We start from the raw sequence: 17,410 nt of genomic DNA, 5'->3' as shown, positions 1-17,410 counted from the left end.
CTGCTGTCGCACCATTTACTTTCTGTTTGCTCCCCATCGAAACACCTTTGGGGTTTCATTGTGTGGGAGTCAGTTGCCCAACCTGCTGCGGCTTTTTTTTTTTCTTCCTTTTTTATGCCTGACACCCTGTAAACATCAGAAGTCAGGGGCAACTTTAGACGTAGATGAAGATAAGAGACCGCCCTCGCTTCCAGTAAGAGACAGAGATAAAATTATAAACAGTGTAAGATTTTATTCTGATGGTTAATGGTAGGAGAGGAGGAAAGAATCAACACTTTATTAGGATTTTAAGGTAAAAATATATTGATAGTACAGTATGTGCAAAGTGGACAGGAAGACGTTATGGTTTGTGCATACACTGCCCCCTGCTGCTCAGGGTTATTATTTGCCAAAAGTGTTCCGTCAAATTCTAAAAATTCTTCAGTTTTCACATTTATAGATATAATATTTCTCTATTAGTCTTTTCATGCTAATGCTATCAGATGCCTTTTTTAGTCATTATATAAACAGTCATCTCTCTTTTCATGGTTTTTGTTGAGACCCTGTTATTCATCACGCCTAGATCTCTATTTTCTTTTAGTTGCTTTGTGCCTTTGTTGTGCTTTTAGTTTGATATCTCTCTATGTTTCACCTGCTCTGCCTGCGAGAGCATTTTTCAAAATTAGACTAAATAACTGGACCCAGTTGTAACATGCAGTTAGAATGTTTCGCCTTTCTTTCGTTTTCACCAAACTAAAGCAGCTCAGCAAATTTCTGACCATGAGTAAAATACTGCCTACTGATGGCTCCTCACAAACTTTATTTAATGAAAATTAGCCAATGGGACCTTGCATAGTACATTCACCAGGCCAGAGCATCCAAACATTACTCCCCTGTTAATGCTTTTTGAACCCAGTGTTAAGAAGGAAAATTACTAAGTTAGCTTAAATTTTGGAAAAAGCATGGCTCTCCTTTTCCTCCTGGATGCCCGGGTCGCGAGCGGATCTCGTCACAGCCGGCAAGGAAACGGCAAGGCACGATGACGTCACAAAAATACAGAGTTTAATTCAATAGAAAACACCGTATGAATTTAACAAGAAACTTCAAAGTACACAGAAGTACATTCTTTACCTGAGACAAAAGGATTAAAAGAATAAGAACAAAAGCGCTTTTGGAGACAGCTGATGCATAAAAGCAAAACAGGGCAGCCGTCTGAATTCTTATTATTGAGCATTCCCTTTTCTAGTGAAGGCGTTTCTCTTTGTTAATATATGCAAATAGGGCGTACCTCTGTTTTGACCAACCAAGAGCTACCTTGGAAAAAACTTAGACCTTCCCCTGAGTTTTAATGACAAATATCAAGAGTCATTTTAGTTATTAAAATTATAAGTTATTTTCACAAAACCTATCCTGCTCCTCTGCAGTCAGCTTCTCCAAAGATTTGAATCTTTATCTTATCACAAACAATAATGAGATAGAAGTCTTTTTCATCCTGTAAAACATAACATTCAAACCATTCCCTTTTGGTTTCCGATATTGTCATAGTTAGTACATTTTCAAATACATTCCATTTAACTAGATTAGTACTTGTAACTTGGGTAATATATTTTAATCTAACACACTATTGCTATTAATATTAAAAAGGTGTATCAGAAATTAAACCTCAGTGTTTCCAAGATTCCTAAGTTGTGATCAACTCCAGATGCAACTTTGAGCTCTTGGGAAACCCCCGACCTCTGACCTGCGAGCCGGGGAAGATATTCTTTATGGCCTCCTAATTTAAAACCTTTCAAGAGCATAGTGTTTTATGGCTGCTCTAAGTTACAACCTTGCCAGAAAAATGTTTATCTGTGAACTCCTGCTTGCATCTGCTTTTGTCCAAAGGAATGTTGGTCTACTTAAACACACATGGCATTAGCTTACCTATATTAAACCATCAAAAATAGCCATGATTCCTCAACACCAGTTAGTCAGTGATTGGAGAACTTGCTTGCTTCCTAATGAGGCTCCCAGAGGTAGGCCTGAGCACATCCCAGCAGGACAGCAGAGATGAGCTTCTGCAGAAGCATTTCTCAATCTTGCTCTTTTTTTGTTTGTGATCGTTGCTCAGCCTGTATTCCTTCTTGCTAACTTAGCCATGCTCCCGCTTTCCTTCCGTCTCCACATGAGCTCCCCTCCCTTCAGCCCCTGCTAAGAGATTGTTGGTGGTCACTTACTGCTCATCTCCCACCTTCTTTATCCACTCCACATCGCACTGCTTGCACGGAGAAGTCATTTCCTGCAGAAGTAGAGCATGAAATTAGATTACCATGCAGGTTGCTGGTAGGATATTGGACAAAATCTGACAGCATAGAGACAGCAGGGACAAAAACTCTCAGAATGAAGAGCACAAGCTCAAAGACTGTTATTGATGTGTGTTCTCACCATTTTACAGTCACAAAGACAAAGTGGCTGGATTTTTTTTTTTCCTTTTAAGCTGACAGCTGAATTTAGGCGCTGTAAAATGTATTTTCTTTAAAACATCTTCAGCTTAAATATATGTCACATAAGATAACACAATGAGGCTCTTGTCACTTTTTCAAAAGAAAACGTGGTAAATGCAGATACACTGAGGATTGCAATTACGTTTCCATGGAACAGTCGATCTGACATCAATCTTAAATTCTGCCTTTGTTCGCCCCGTTGCCTCCAGCTTTAAACCAGAGATCAGTGGTAGCTGTCAAGTTGAGCCCCATGGCTTTCATCATCCAGCTTATCATGTTGTTGAACCATCAAGAAAGTAAAAAAAAAAAAACATCAAAACTGTGCAAAAACTTTGAGTTGTTGCCCCTTTGTTGTACTTGCTGTACATTCAGAAAAAAAATTGTCTCTTTGGGATCTACCAATTTAAAAAATATATCATGATTATTGTTATAAAAATAACAAATAACAATAGTAATAGGATTTATAGTAGTAATATTTTTTTCATAATTTTACTGAGTCTTATATATACTTTCACTGCCACACACAGGATGTTTTTTGATTTACATTAGTTTTGGAACTAATTATAAAAATATCTTAAGAATAAGATTATGTCTGTAAACAAAGGACAAACTAAGAAAACAAAACAAAAAAAAAAAGTAAAATTACTGCTGAGAATAATATGGACAAAATGTACAAAAACTTCTGTAAAAGAACTGACCAAACATGTCATGTTTCTGTCTGCAAAACGTCCCTGATGGCGTACCCAGAATCATCATTACTTCATAAAATACATCTGAAGGGAAGTTAGTGCTGTGGAGTTTATTTAGGGGTGCCAGGTCAGAGGGGGTTGAACACAAATACCAGCCACAAAAATATCTAATAATCACTTTTTACTTGTCTTAATTATGAGCTACATTGTGTTGAAATACTGTTAAAATCCCAATAAAATTGACTTACATTTATGGCTGTAATGTGAAAAAATTTGCAAAAGTTTAAAGTTCGGGAATACTTTTTCAAGGCACTGTAACTTTATTGTGAGGGTTTTTTTATTTCATATTTTACAGTTTAGTACATTTCTGTCTGTTTAAATGGTCCAGACACCGTGTACCAGACTGAAACCAAAGCAACACTGACCCTCTCCCTCTGGTCGTCCTGCAACTGTCTGATCTCGTCTTTCAGCCGCTCGACCTCCGCCTTCATCTCCTCCTCCCGCTGACACGCCCCCTGGGCCTCGTGCCGCGCCCCTTCTAGCTCGGCCTCCAGCCGCTGCAGCTTCAGGTCCGACAGGGTGTCCAGGCTGCGCGAGCTCTGAAGGGTCAGAGCTGGGCAATCCAACACTGGAAGCAAAAGAAATGAGAGGAAAGGGTGTAAACACGCAGCACAAAAAAGATATAAACACTGAGCTTCTATTGCTTCTTTTCTTTTTTTCCCTGAGTAATGCACCGCCCCGCTGTCCACGGTTGTACAATCGATGACTATAAAAGAGCCAAAGAGCTGACTTCTTCCAAGGGCAGCATCTTTCAGCGTGTACCTGGGTGATGTGATCTGTGTGGGCTGGCTAGTGATTCAGCTCCGCTCACACAGTCCTTGAGCTACAGAAGACATAGCAACGGCACAGCAGTATCATCTTTTATCTTTGCTCCTGCCTCCTCAATAAAATACTTGTATGTGCAGTCACAGGCGCAAATACACAGTACAAACTTAGTACTACACATATTTTTTTTCATTCGTACATCACAATTTAAAGCAACAAAATATGGAAGACAAACAGATTTGATGCAAATTTCCATGAGTTTTCTGCCAGTTGGATGCCTGAGCAGAATGAAAACTCCTCCTCATCAGGGTTTACTACGGCACAGGCATCTGTTGAGGTGGCACTGGTACATTTCTTCCATGTTTCAGCCGCCCACGTCACTGACAAGGTCACAATGCAAAGCAATTAAAGTTGACAGAACCCCATCTACTTCAGTCCTTCCGCAATACGGCAGATTGAGCGGTGTTGTTTCCACTGCTCCGCATTTGTTTTGCAGGAATTTGTATTGTTCTCTGTTAAGTAGCTTTTCTTTTACACGTTTAGTCGTGAAGACTGCTCACAGCAGAGATCATTTGGTGGTGCAGATGGGCTGAATAATACCGATTTGCAGCACACGTCGTACAATGCCAAATGCCGTTAGAGCCAGAATGACTGAAGTTTCACTGCAAAGCACTTTCTATCAATTACATAACTTTTTTTTGGAACTTTGACGTTAAAGAAGCTGCTATTTTTTCCTTAAGATCTTAGTTGGTTTTGCTATGTTTTTAAAAAAATATTTATTTAAATATATTTATTTATCATTTAACATTTAATTGCATTGCCATTGAGAGTTTTTAATTTCCATTGTGCTTTTTTGCACAATGAGAATAAAGGAAATTTGATTCCTTTATCAGGAATCCTGTAACAAGCAGAGAATTAACCTGACATCATCTGAAGTCAATTTGAGAGAGAATAGGCATTTAGCTATTGTTTATCGTCATTATGAACATTTTCTCATCAGGATAATAAAATGTAATTTTTCTTTGCAATAAATTTCAGTGAATGACATCTTAAAACCCCAACAGTTTGTCAAAATTGTCACTTTCACTATTTTCTCAACTGTTGATTCCATAAGAATCGGTAAATATCAAATTCAGAAATATGATCTAACGCAGTTTATGTGCAGTTTAACATGAAAAATTCAATTTCAGAATAGATTTTACTTAGAACTATGTTTTAACTGTAGTTGTATACAGTAACACCAACACAGCTGATTAAAAAAAGACTGCAAAAATGTTGCAAATGATTTCTTAGTCACTTTTATTGTTATAATACACGCCACAGATCATCGCAGTGAGATTTTGAGTCTATATTGCTCATCACGGTTGGATTTGAGTCAGCTGTTCCAATTTGCTTCAGTTTAGTAGATTCCTAATAAGTGGCATTAATTGAACATCTTTTTGGTTTGTTTGTGACACACAAAGCTTCGATGGTAGAATGGAAAAATTCAGTGTTGTTTAAATATATCAAAAAAATCATCTTCAGATGGACATCAAGCTGAATTTGATTTGGCAGGTCAGTGTTTTACCAAAAAATTTAACTCTGATTTGGTCAAGAAAAACTAAAATAGTTGTCTGACTGAGAGGCAGAAGGCAACTGAATGGACTGAAAAGAAAGGTGTTGCTTAAGAAGTATAACAAAATAATGAGGAACATTGTTCCTCAGAACATGACACAGACCCAGTCATGAAGATCCCACAGCAGACAGCTAAAGGTTTCTGGACTGTCTGGAAACATGAAGAGGCAGAGAAAAGACTAACAGAAGGCATTTGAACCCATAGGAAAACATAGACATTTAAATGACAATAGCAAAAGTCAATAGAAGAAAAGAAAGTGCAATGTTGAGTCACATAAACATAACAAATCCCGAAAAGCTGCATACTATGACCAGTCATAAATCATACAAAAAGCGACAAAAAGATTTGCACTCTGGCAAAAAGTCTGTTTCTCTGCACAGATGAGCAGCCAATGAGAAACAATGCACACTCGCTGATTTCTAAAAGTTACAACAACAGACAAGAGGTGGGCAGTTTTCCTCCTGCGTCTAAATGTCTTTGGAATGACTGCTCTTACTTTTTCTCAATTTGTCCAGTAAAACATGTTCACTAATTGTACCTGAGTGGACAAAGCTGCTTACTGTGTTTGTCAGGGCCAGAGTGGAGCTGCAGGTACTGCATGTCTTTGTTGTGCAGCTGGATATTGAGCTTCTGCAGAGACTCATCCCTCTGCCTCAGCGCCGACTCCAGGCCCAGGATCCGTTCGACATGTTTCTCCACCAGGTTCGTCTGAAATCACACACATAAATCATGAAAAGACAGCCCAATCTGTCGTACAGCTGAGAACAAGGTAAAATGTTGTCTTTATTTATGTGTGGCACATGGTACAATCCTGTGACATTTGAATCAATTGTCAAACACAGGAATTGGTATCAATCTGCAAAAATAACACTAACTGTGTCTGAATTAAAGCAATTATGCAAAAGGAGTGAGGTAGGCAAATTTCCTACATGGAAAAGGTACCATAAGCAGTCAATTGCAAGGTAACACGAATGCTTGATGCTTGAGGACATTAAAATTTGCCCAAACAGGTTTTAGACGTAGAAGGCAATTCTTCACAAAGGACTTGGTTGGTTTGGAAAGCTTGTTTCCCTCCCAAATTGAAAGCATTTGTAGAAAACCACAATTTGTATTTACTCGCGTTACTTTTGCCAAAGATTAAAATGTAATCGCAGCATAGTTCTGAATAAAGAGAAAGGCTCTGAGAAAGGAAAGCTTCTCAAGAAGTGATCAATCTCCACATCTTTGCCATTTAAATCTAAATAAGAAGCAAATCATTTAACTATGTCATTTACTGTTGTTTTTTTTTTAAGAACCTTCCTACTTTAAATTTCTAAATGTCTCTATCACTTTACAGACGTGCTAATGAGTAAGTGAGCAAAAGGCTGGAAGGTGAGCAAGGCGCAGGTTTCTGATGGAGTCCCATTAACGAGCTGCAGGTGACACTGTGATAGTCCCTGCCAGGTGGCAGCTCCAACATCTTTGGCACACTTCATTCCCTCAGCACTCTGACAGTTTAAAGCTGCTGAAGATACTGTGTGAGATGGACTCCACTGTCAAGTGAGATGCTTTATTACCTCAGAAGGGCACCGAGGAAAGTTCAGCCAGCCAATCTGTTCGTTTGGACAGCTCTGCCTCGTGTTGATTTGTAACCACTTAGAATAAATGAGATTCTTCACGGTTTTAAGCGGTGGCGCGATACACAAAGGAAAGTTAAATCACATGCGGCTTAATTCTTCGGGGGGAAAGGAATAATTAAAACAGTTGCTGAGAGAAGAATCTCTCGTCCAAAAATATTTTTAGCCAGATTATAATTTGCAGGATCAGCAATTGCATGTTTTGTTTTGTTTTTTTGTAAAAAGAAAGATACTATCACCTAGCAGAAATTGCCTACAGTGAAAGATTTGATGATCAGCAGCATATTTTACTGTGGATATTGGATGTTCTGTCCTTCAGCCAAAACTACTAGTTTATGAAACCTGCGAACTTGATGTTGGACTAGACGTAAATGAACTTTGTTCACCAGCAAGGTTTTGTTGGGAGGTGCTTAAGCTCCTAAAATGATTAAGAAAACCAAATTCTCTAAAAGTGTTTAATGAAAATTGACAATAAGAAGAATCTTTAAGGAATGAGGAAAAGTCCAGAAGAAAATGTCATGGCTTTGATAGGTTAACTAACATATCCAAGTAAATTGGAGGGAGACTTTTGGGAGTATTTTAGGCCACACCTGAAACACAGTTTTCTCTTACATGTTTGAAAAGTCAAGAGAAATCCGACATCAGGAGGAGAATTGTGGAGCTGCACCAGTCTGGTTCAACAACAACAACTTCCAGATCTCTGAAGCTGCCACATTCATCTGTTCAAACTATAATATGTAAGTACAGACATGATGGGAATGTACAACCATCATACAGCTCAGGAGTCAGACAATTTTTGTCCTAGATATGAACATATTTTGGTCCAAAATGTGCAGATTGACCACAGAAGAAAGACCTTGTGAAGACTCTGGCTATAGCTGGTAAGACAGTCTCATTATCCACAAAATAAAAAAAAACAAAATAAACATTTTGTGTCCTACTTTACTATTATGAATTACTTTGTGTTGGTTTAATACATTGACATCCTTAAAACACATACATTGAGGTTTGTTCTAATAACGCTCTTTGTAATTTCTGTCTTGATATAAACCCCAAAGCCATATGGATTCTTAGTTTTCTTAACTTTTGTGTCTTTGAATCAGCTACAGGGCTTAAAAAAAAACAAACAAGACTTCAAAGTTAATATTCCCAGGTGCTCCCTATCGAATCTAACTGGAGTGAAAGATGCAATTACATCTTCATCTACAAAATATTTACTCATGGGGCACAATACAAATGCAGGGCACACTTTGATTCCCTGAATCGAAGTGTGGCCTGTTCAGGGGAATCGATTTACTTCCCCTGAACGTTCAGGGGAATGCAGCTGATGTACTTCAGCTACGTTCATTCTGTTGATCTCTCACAGGAAATCTCAATGAAAAACACTGAGGTTTGTGGCTGCAATGGAAGAGATTTCAAGCTGTATGAACTTGAAAAATATGTATTAATGTATTGCCATCAAGTTGCTAGAAGTCATTGAAAAAAAGCTAAATATATATATATATGCAGAAGGTAAATCTGCATGCTAACTTTTCAAGCTTTGAGGATACAGAAATAAGAACATTTCTGCAGCAGGCAGCTGCTATGATTCACTGAACTGGAACCAAACTGGAAGAACTCTTGTTGTATTCATGTAAGTTATATTTTTTACATCTAAACACATATTTCATTAACTTTTAATGATACCAACTCTTGCTTTTTTTTGAAAAATCTCAAGTGTAAAACTAATACTCGATGAATAAACCATTCGACTCCAGCGTGAAGCTATCTGAGTGTCGCGTCTGACCATCTTGTCGAGGTCCCTCTGGAGGTTGCTTTTCTCCATGTGGATCTTCTCGTAGGCCTGGATCACATCCTCCAGCTGTTCCTCTCTTTCCTTTCTCTTCTGCAGCTAAAGAGAGACAGATAAAAAAAGAAGAAGCTGAAAAGCAGGCAGACTCACACAGACAACAAAACAAGTTGACACATTTCCTCCCTTCTTAGTTTTCAAACTTCCCCACAAAGGAGAAAATGAAGGGAAAACTTCAATTCAGAGAGTCATCAAACGTGTCCCTCAAGAAGATGTTTTGTAACCGGGAGAAATTGGGACACCGAATATCTAAGACGTCAGCATGTGCAACACAGCACTTCCCTAATGTCACAAGCGTTTTAAAAAAAAGGGGGCCTACTTAACATGTCGGTGGCTTAGTTTTCTTACAGTGTGGCACGATGAGTGCCACAGTGAGACACAATCTTATTTGGCAGATCTGAGAGCACTGAGATTCTCCAAAGCTGAGTGAAATTAAGAGATTTTCAAAGTAGTCGAGGGAACGAGCTTATCGAAGCATGTGGAAAGAAAACATGGTCACTTCCAGGCAATTGAGTGGGAGCATCAATGAGGGACTGAGATAAACAGAGAGGGACACTAATGGTACATGCCGAAGCAGGGACAGACGTTCAATGTGTCGATAGGAACATATGCGAGTGGAAATCTGGCACTGGTGCATGGATGGCTTGTGGAAAGCTTTGTGAAAGAGTACAGCAGTGATTTATTGGGATTTAGTGTGACAGACCCACAGAAAACATTGTGTAAATGTCAACTAGAAGTAAAGCAATTCATGGCTTTCTTTAGAAGGACAAATCTAAAATGTGTGACATGCCCTTCCATAGAGCCCCTGTTACATTGCCACCCATAAATAAAACTGCCTTCAGAAGTCACCTAACTAGTAAAAATCGTACATCTGTGGTTAGAGTCGGTAATCAGTTACATACAGAATGGGAAGGAAAACTGACAGTAAACGCATCACTGCCTCAGTGACAAGTGGTGGAGGCAGCATCAAGCTTTGGGAATGAATTTCCTCAGCAGGGACAGAAAAACTGACCTGTTGATAAGGAGATGGATGAAATTAGATAAAGCATAGTGCTGGAAAAAATCTGAGTTGGAGGCGCAGCTAGCATTAGCTTATTGCAAAATACACCGTGTTCCAAATTATTATGCAAGTGATATTTTCTCAGATTTTCCTAAATGGTTAATGCAAATGATGGTCAGTATAATTATCAAGTCATGAACTATTAGAATAGAATAGAAGTACTTTATTCATCCCAGCAGGGAAATTACTTCGCAGTTACAGCATAGAGACAAGACAAGACAAGAGACAAGACACAATAACAACGTCCGGTGTGTTGAGTCTGTAGTTTGGCTGTGTCAGAGCTGATGACGTCACAGGCCACCGCTGCATCAGATGATGGGGGAATGTAAACAGCGATCAAAATGGCGGACGTAAACTCCCTCCCTCAGCTATTACAGTATAAATCAAATTTTACTGAACAAAGCTCCCCATGTGAACAGTATTTTTTCCAAAAATAAAAAACTCAAAATGCACAGTTCCAAATTATTATGCACAGCAGATTTTCTAAAGATTATAAAGAACTGCAAATGGTCATTCTTTGAATGTGCAGCATTAAGTGGTCACATGTACTAAAATCAAAAGCTATTTCAATCAAAAACATCTTAACAGACCGAGTTACATGTTAGCATAGGACCCCTTCTTTGATATCACCTGCACAATTTTTGATCCATTGAACTTGTGAGTTTATGGAAAGTTTCTGCTTGAATTTATTTGCAGGATGTCAGAAAACCTTCCCAGAGCTGCTTTTTTGATATGAACTGCATTCCACCCTCAGATCTTCTGCTTGAGGAAACTCCAAAGGTTCTCAATAGGGTTGAGGTCAGAAGAGGATGCTGACCATACCATGAGTTTCTCCCCTTTTATGCTCACAGCAGCCAATGACACAGTGGTATTCCTTGCAGCATTCATTGTCATGCATGAAGATGATTTTTTTACGGAAGTTACGGTTCTTCTTTTTGAACCATGAAAGAAAGTGATCAGTCAGAAAGTCCATATACTTTGCTAAGGTCATTTTCACACCTTCATGGACTCTGAAGGGGCCGATCAATGATTCTCTCCCCATGATTTCAGCCCAAAGCATGACTCCACCACCTCCTTACTGACGTCACAGCCGTGTTGGGATGTAGTGGCCATCCACCACCAATCCACTACTGCGTCCATCTGGACCATCCAGGGTTGCACAGCAGTCATCAGTGAACAAGTCTGTTTGAAAATTAATCTTCATGTACGGCTGGGCCCACTGCAACCGTTTCTGCTTGTGAGCTCTGGTTAGGGGCCCAATAGTAGGTTCATGCACCGCAAGCCTCTGGAGGATCCTCCACCTTGAGGCTCCAGCAGCTTCAAATAACTGTTTGCTGCTTTGTAAGGGCATTTTAACAACTGCTCTCTTAATCTGATGAATTTGTCCAACAGAAACCTTCCTCATTATGCCTTTATCTGTACAAACCCGTCTTTGTTCTGAATCAGCCACAAATCTCTTCACAGTACGATAACGCTTCAGTTTTAATTAAATATCTAATCTTTTCACACGTTGTCATACGGCACTACACTATCTGATGATTTTCATCAGCAGAGAGATCCTTTCTCTTTGCCATATTGCTTGAAACTTGTGGCCTGCTTAATAATGTGGAACATCCTTCTTAAGTAGATTTCCTTTAATTGAGCTCACCAGACAAACTAATCAACCCAGCTCTCTGAAATTAATTATAATGATTAAAAGAGCCCTGACACACAATACCATCTATAAATTTAATAGCACAACAAAAAATGTAATCTTTACGACACTTAAATCCAATTTGCATAATAATTTGGAACACGGTGTAGTGACATTGCCCTAAAACAACTCAATCTGAACTGAGCTCAAAACAGGTTGAAATGACTAGACTGAAATCTCATTAGAGAATTATTTTTTGCATAAAATATGTTTTCTATTGCCCAAAGACCTATCCTAACTTGTTTAAAAGGAAACACAATAAGTCCCCTTTAAAACATATGAATTAAGAATAGGATGTCACTAAAGTTCCCCCATCAGTGAAGGCACATGAGTGCAGCCTATGTACTGTGTGTATATTGAGACTCTCTGTGCTATATAGGTTTGGTTCCCACAGAGCATGCTCACAGTGCCATGTCTCATTTCATCAGTCGGAATGCCAGGTGTCAGACAACCCCATGACCTGTGGAGTCCCACGCTAATCATCTCTGCTCTTCTTATAAACCATTTCCTCGCTCTCTAACGCTGTTCTTTTTTTTTTTTGTTTTCACCGCTGCTGCTACCAGTTTCACCACGGCCTTCCTGTGCGAGCCACCTCTCGTTTCCCCGTGTTCTTGTTCACACAGTCGTGAGAGCGCTGGAGTGGCAGCTGAGCAGAAAAACACTCAAAGCCCCACTCTTGAAATGTGCTCGTATGAAGCATGTACGCGCACTAACAAAGATGTTGCCGTCATCCTCTGCTATAACTTTTGCAAAGACAGCTTCTACAGAGTAATCTCTAAAGCATCTCAAAGAACATCAGCCTGAAGCTCCAGTGTCTTACTTCATTCTTGAACAGTTATACAGTTGTATCAGTTCCTCGTCATTTTTGCCCAGACAGCAGCTCCAGCAGCCTAATTAGCTCTGGACATTTCTTGACCTAAATTCTACTGTAATTAAATTAGGTTTTAATGGAAGAAGGATTTCCACTGAATGAGTCCTCTAAAAAAATACATTTGTCTGATAAGGCTTTTCTTTCAGCCACCGCATTAAAAAATAAGCAACACATGTAAGATTGGATTCTCTTTCACCTTGTTTTACTGGTTTTGTACCTCATGGGTCAGAACGTTGACTCGCTGGTGCAGGTTGCCGTTTTCTGACTGCAGCAGCGCCGTGTCTTTACTCTCAAAGGAGCAGTAGGAGTTGGTATCCTCCCCAAACTCGCTGATCATTGGGAACTGCAAAGACAAAGACACACCAGACAGTTCGACAGTTCATTAATGTTCATGTTCATTTAAACAATATATTGCAGTAAAGACTACAACGCTGCTTTTCCTGCCACGTTTCAGTAACATGAAGTATTTATTCTGCTAGCTTAATGGTAATCTTTTGGACAGAATATCTTGCATCTTCTTCTGACATAATTGGTCAATTTAATCAAGCTGAAAGTCTTGCGGGGTACGTCTCTACCAGTGTCGTGTCTAGAGACTAAATATTTACCCATTTTTCTTTGCACAATAGCTCACAAGCTCACTCAGATTGGATGGAGATTATCTGTGAGCAACAGTTTTCAACCCTTACATGAGATCCTTAATTGGGTTTAGTTATAGACTTTGGCTGAGCCAGTGTAGCACATGCACATGCTTTGATCTAAATCCTTCCATTGAAGCTTTGGCTGCATGTTAAGCTGCTGGAAGATGAACCTTCATTCCACTTCTACTAGGATTGCTCTGTATTTAGCTCCATCCATTTTCCTATCAACTTAGGTAAATTAGCAATCTCCTGAGACAACCAAAGGACCTCAAGCTCCTTTTGGCTTCCTGTTGCTCAGAAATTAGACTGTGAACCCTTCTGTCAAAACAAGCTTTAGTGTCTTCAGCTACAGCAGCACTGGCCAGTCAATCCACTTTTGAGGATTACTACACATCTATTAGTGAGTGCAACCTGCTGTCAAGCAGTTGTTTATTTCAATCAGGTCGCATCTGAAAAGTCTAATTTTTTTTTTTTTAATTAATGAAAAGTGTATTTAGGCTGAGTGAAAGCACAACTGGAAATTATAAGCTGAAGGCTGAAGCAGATTCAATCTAAACTCTAAAGGTTTTATGCTTACAAAACCAAACTCTGGTTGTTAGCAGAGCACTGCGATCCAGACATGCTGTTTATATAACTGAGTGTCGTTCAACCTAAATGAACACATTTCCATTTAGAGTGCCTACCATAAGGGCTTTTCATTTTCTGTGTGAAGTCATTGCCTCGCTGATGCAATGTCTATTTGAGGAGAAAACAACCCTTTTCCATTTAGGAGAGCATCTCTCTTTGCTCGGTTTAACAGTAAATGGGGTAAACATGTGCAGTCGCCCCCGAGGGCCAGAGTTTCCTGACAGCGCTGAGCTTCAGGAACTCTGAACTGGAGAGGAACCTCGCTTCAGCCCATGTTCAAAGCAGCAAGAAGTGTTCCCATCCATCATAGCAGCAGCTGCGCTCTGGAGTTTTCTGTTTACTGCAGCTTTGTTAGTAACAGGGTTGTCTGAGGCTGAGTGTGTTAGTCGAAATTCTTCTCCTTATCGAACCTGAAATAATGATTAAACATGAGATGTAAGAAACAACAAGTCTGTCACAGAATCCAGATAGGATGAATACAAGATGAGGTACACTCATCCATCCATCCATCCATCCATCCATCCATCCATCCATCCATCCATGGTATGTCAGAAATCTAAAGGAATATGGTTCACTAATGTGCGTAGCTTGATTTCTTCTATAAAAGAAACTAAAGGCAAATGCTCAAGTAATGGGTTAAAGCGTCAGTATTATGTGTTTTCCAGGGACATATACAGTAGTGCCATTTTATAGCACATTCAAGTAACTGTGTTACCTTCAGTTGTTACCTTCATTTTTATTAGAAGAAATTTGGCTTCATAATTTAATGCCTTGAAATTGGTCTTCTGTCTCTTTAAAAACTCCTGCTCTTTCTGAAACTCCATACTGAAGCTGAGGTCAAAAGTCATCACAACAGCGCTCCTCTATTAACCTTTTAACAAAGTTTTTACCAGCGCTGCACTGAGAAGTACTGTAGCTCATATAAAGAGCTCAGCTGATGCAAAGTTCTTCCAGGTGTTTGCTAATTGCTGCTGGTAGTCTGAAGGAGCTGCTCTGTGAGATGGAAGAGCGGCAGCTGGCAACTTCTGCTCTGAGGAGTATCTGCGCCTCAAAGGTGGCGTTTTCCACAACTGAATGGTTGCCATGGGAGATTAAAGGATTTCTCACGGATGCAGGAAGGAATCCAGGTATGTTTTTGACGAGGCAATAACATTATAACATGACGTAAAGATCAAAAAGTTAATTTTACATAATATGGCCGTATTAACTACAATCATTTGTATTGATGACTGTGACTTTTGTAAGTGTATTTCTTCCTTTCCTGACTGGCTTGATTACACCAACTGGCTCCACTCTGTTGAGCTGTTATGTTCTTTCAATCTACTGCCAAGTTCCTTTTGAAAAAAATCTGGCTTGTTTAAAAAAAAAATCCTTCCCAACAATGACTTCCCAGATGATTTTATGTAACAAACCATCTGGAGCGTCCGGAAAATAAATGATGATGCCAAACTTCACATTTAGGTACATATGAGCCCAGGAATCTTATGATTTTTAATAACTGTGCCCAGTCAGTTTCACTTTAGGTATTAAGTTATTTAAATCCTTTTGTAATTATAGCAGCAGCTCCTGGTAATTAATATTTGTCTGCATGGTTATATTTTGGGAACTGGGTAAAGCCTGCAACAAGATATCTGCTGTTACGTTTGGAGAACAGAACACAGAAACATCAATGACAACACAGTAAGTGTGATAGCAAAATCTGAGGTGGAGGTCGGCTGCAGAGCACCTTGCAGGTAGAGACTGCTGATTGGTTTATTGGTGATTGCTGTCGAGATTAGCTCAATTCATTGTCAAATACCCCATTCCTTCTGCAGTCAATCATTTGGGGGTAAAAAGTCATTTGTGTAAAAATCAAAGTAGAAGCAAATTTTCCACTTCCTAAGTGAACTGACTGTAGCGCTATTGTGTTTAGACAGACCTTCTGTCAAGCATGTTCAACAATCCCACGACCAAAAAAAACATTTTTTAGAACATTTGGAGATTTATGTTATCTCTCTTAAAAGATAACACATTGCAAGTTTTTATCCATATGACATGTTAACTTATTTCTCAATAATCTCAATAATAAATTTGTTTTACTACTAAAACAAAAACAGAAAATTGTTACTTAAGAGTCACTTTTTACATGTTTCCACTCATATTTTTGATTATTCATTTCTGAGATAAGAAGGCTTCAATTCCATCACCACATTCTTTAACTCTAAATCCGAAGAGTTAAATACCCCCAGTATTTCTGGGGGTGTGTACATTTAGGAATCCATATTAAAATATTAACCCTGTCTTTTAAATGTATTTATGGTGCTGCTGCTCTCTCTATCTGTGACCTCTCAGAGCTTTACACCCCTTGTTGTAGTCTAACATCATAGTTGTGCCTCCGACTCATTTTAAGACAAAATCTTTTAAAGCCGATAAGGAAAGTGTTGCCTTCATCTTTGCAATGCATAGATGTCAAATCTTCTGTAAAGCTGGATTTTTTTTTGTTTTGGTAATTAATCAGTTTGATCTTATAAATGACTCTTATGAACTGTTTGATCATATAAATGTTTTGTTTTTAGCTCTTCTTCATGCTCTATGCTTTTATTTGTCTTTTTTAATGCTCTTGTGCAACATAAATACATTTTACTCACTTGCTGCCATGGTATGGGTTGATTCAATGTTTACATTAAGAAGTGATTGGTATTTACATATTCAGTTGCCTGTTTGAGTATCCAGAATGAATTAGTGTGTCAGTAGAGCTACTCGACTCAAAGTACAGTCTGACATGCATGTTTGATGCAGGTCAGACTGTATGAGATGAGCCTTGTTGGTTCGATTAGACAGCAGGTGAGGCAGAAATACTTCCAGCAATAGCTGAATTGGCATACAGATTAAATCAGGGGAGCTTCAGGGAAAATGAGTGCAAAGAAATTATGTAGGAGGACAGAAAATGAGTAAAAATGGGAAAAGCAGTTGAAAGAAAGATCTACATGGGAGGAGGAATGTGCTGCACGGCACAAAAAAGGATGAAGCACGAGGGAGCAAAAGGAGATAATGATGTAAGCAGTGAGGGGGAGAGATGAATTGTTGAAATTAAGAACAAAGGAGGATTAGTAGAAGAAGAAAAAAAGAGTATTCCACTAAACATTAGTCTTAGGTTTTCTGCTTATTCTAGGAATTATACAGGAGCAGACATTTCTTATTTTCCCTACTTTAAGGATTTCAACATGGTCTACAGTATAGAGTAGGTTAAAGCGGAATCTAAAGAAAGCCGCAAAAACATCATCATTGAAACAAATACGCCCAAACAGTCGGTTTAGTATTGGAGAATTTCAAATATGTGCAAATGAAGTTTAAGGAGGAGAGAGTCAGAACTCCTGGATGCTTTTAGCAAGCAGCTGTTCCTGCAGGCTTCAGGCTGCCAAACTGCTGTTGACTCACTCACAGGTGGCCGTTTGCTCAGGGACGGTTCCACAGAGAGGCAGGTGT

General features: G+C 39.0%; 1 protein-coding gene across 1 annotated transcript in view; it reads right to left on the bottom strand.

Moving 5' to 3' along the window:
* The window catches only part of tbkbp1 (TBK1 binding protein 1), a 64,826-nt gene that overhangs the window by 18,022 nt on the left and 29,394 nt on the right, over positions 1-17,410 (bottom strand). The window contains exons 3-7 of the mRNA XM_023341294.1: positions 12,898-13,023; positions 8,994-9,098; positions 6,152-6,299; positions 3,577-3,779; positions 2,196-2,257 (exon numbers count right to left, since the gene is read on the bottom strand). Coding sequence (XP_023197062.1) covers positions 2,196-2,257; positions 3,577-3,779; positions 6,152-6,299; positions 8,994-9,098; positions 12,898-13,023 — 644 coding nt within the window. The remainder of the gene's footprint in view (positions 1-2,195; positions 2,258-3,576; positions 3,780-6,151; positions 6,300-8,993; positions 9,099-12,897; positions 13,024-17,410) is intronic.

Source organism: Xiphophorus maculatus, chromosome 10 (genome assembly GCF_002775205.1).
Source record: "Xiphophorus maculatus strain JP 163 A chromosome 10, X_maculatus-5.0-male, whole genome shotgun sequence".
NCBI lineage: Eukaryota > Metazoa > Chordata > Actinopteri > Cyprinodontiformes > Poeciliidae > Xiphophorus > Xiphophorus maculatus.
The sequence above is the reverse complement of the archived record's forward strand: the minus strand, read 5'-3'. Positions and strand labels throughout refer to the sequence as shown.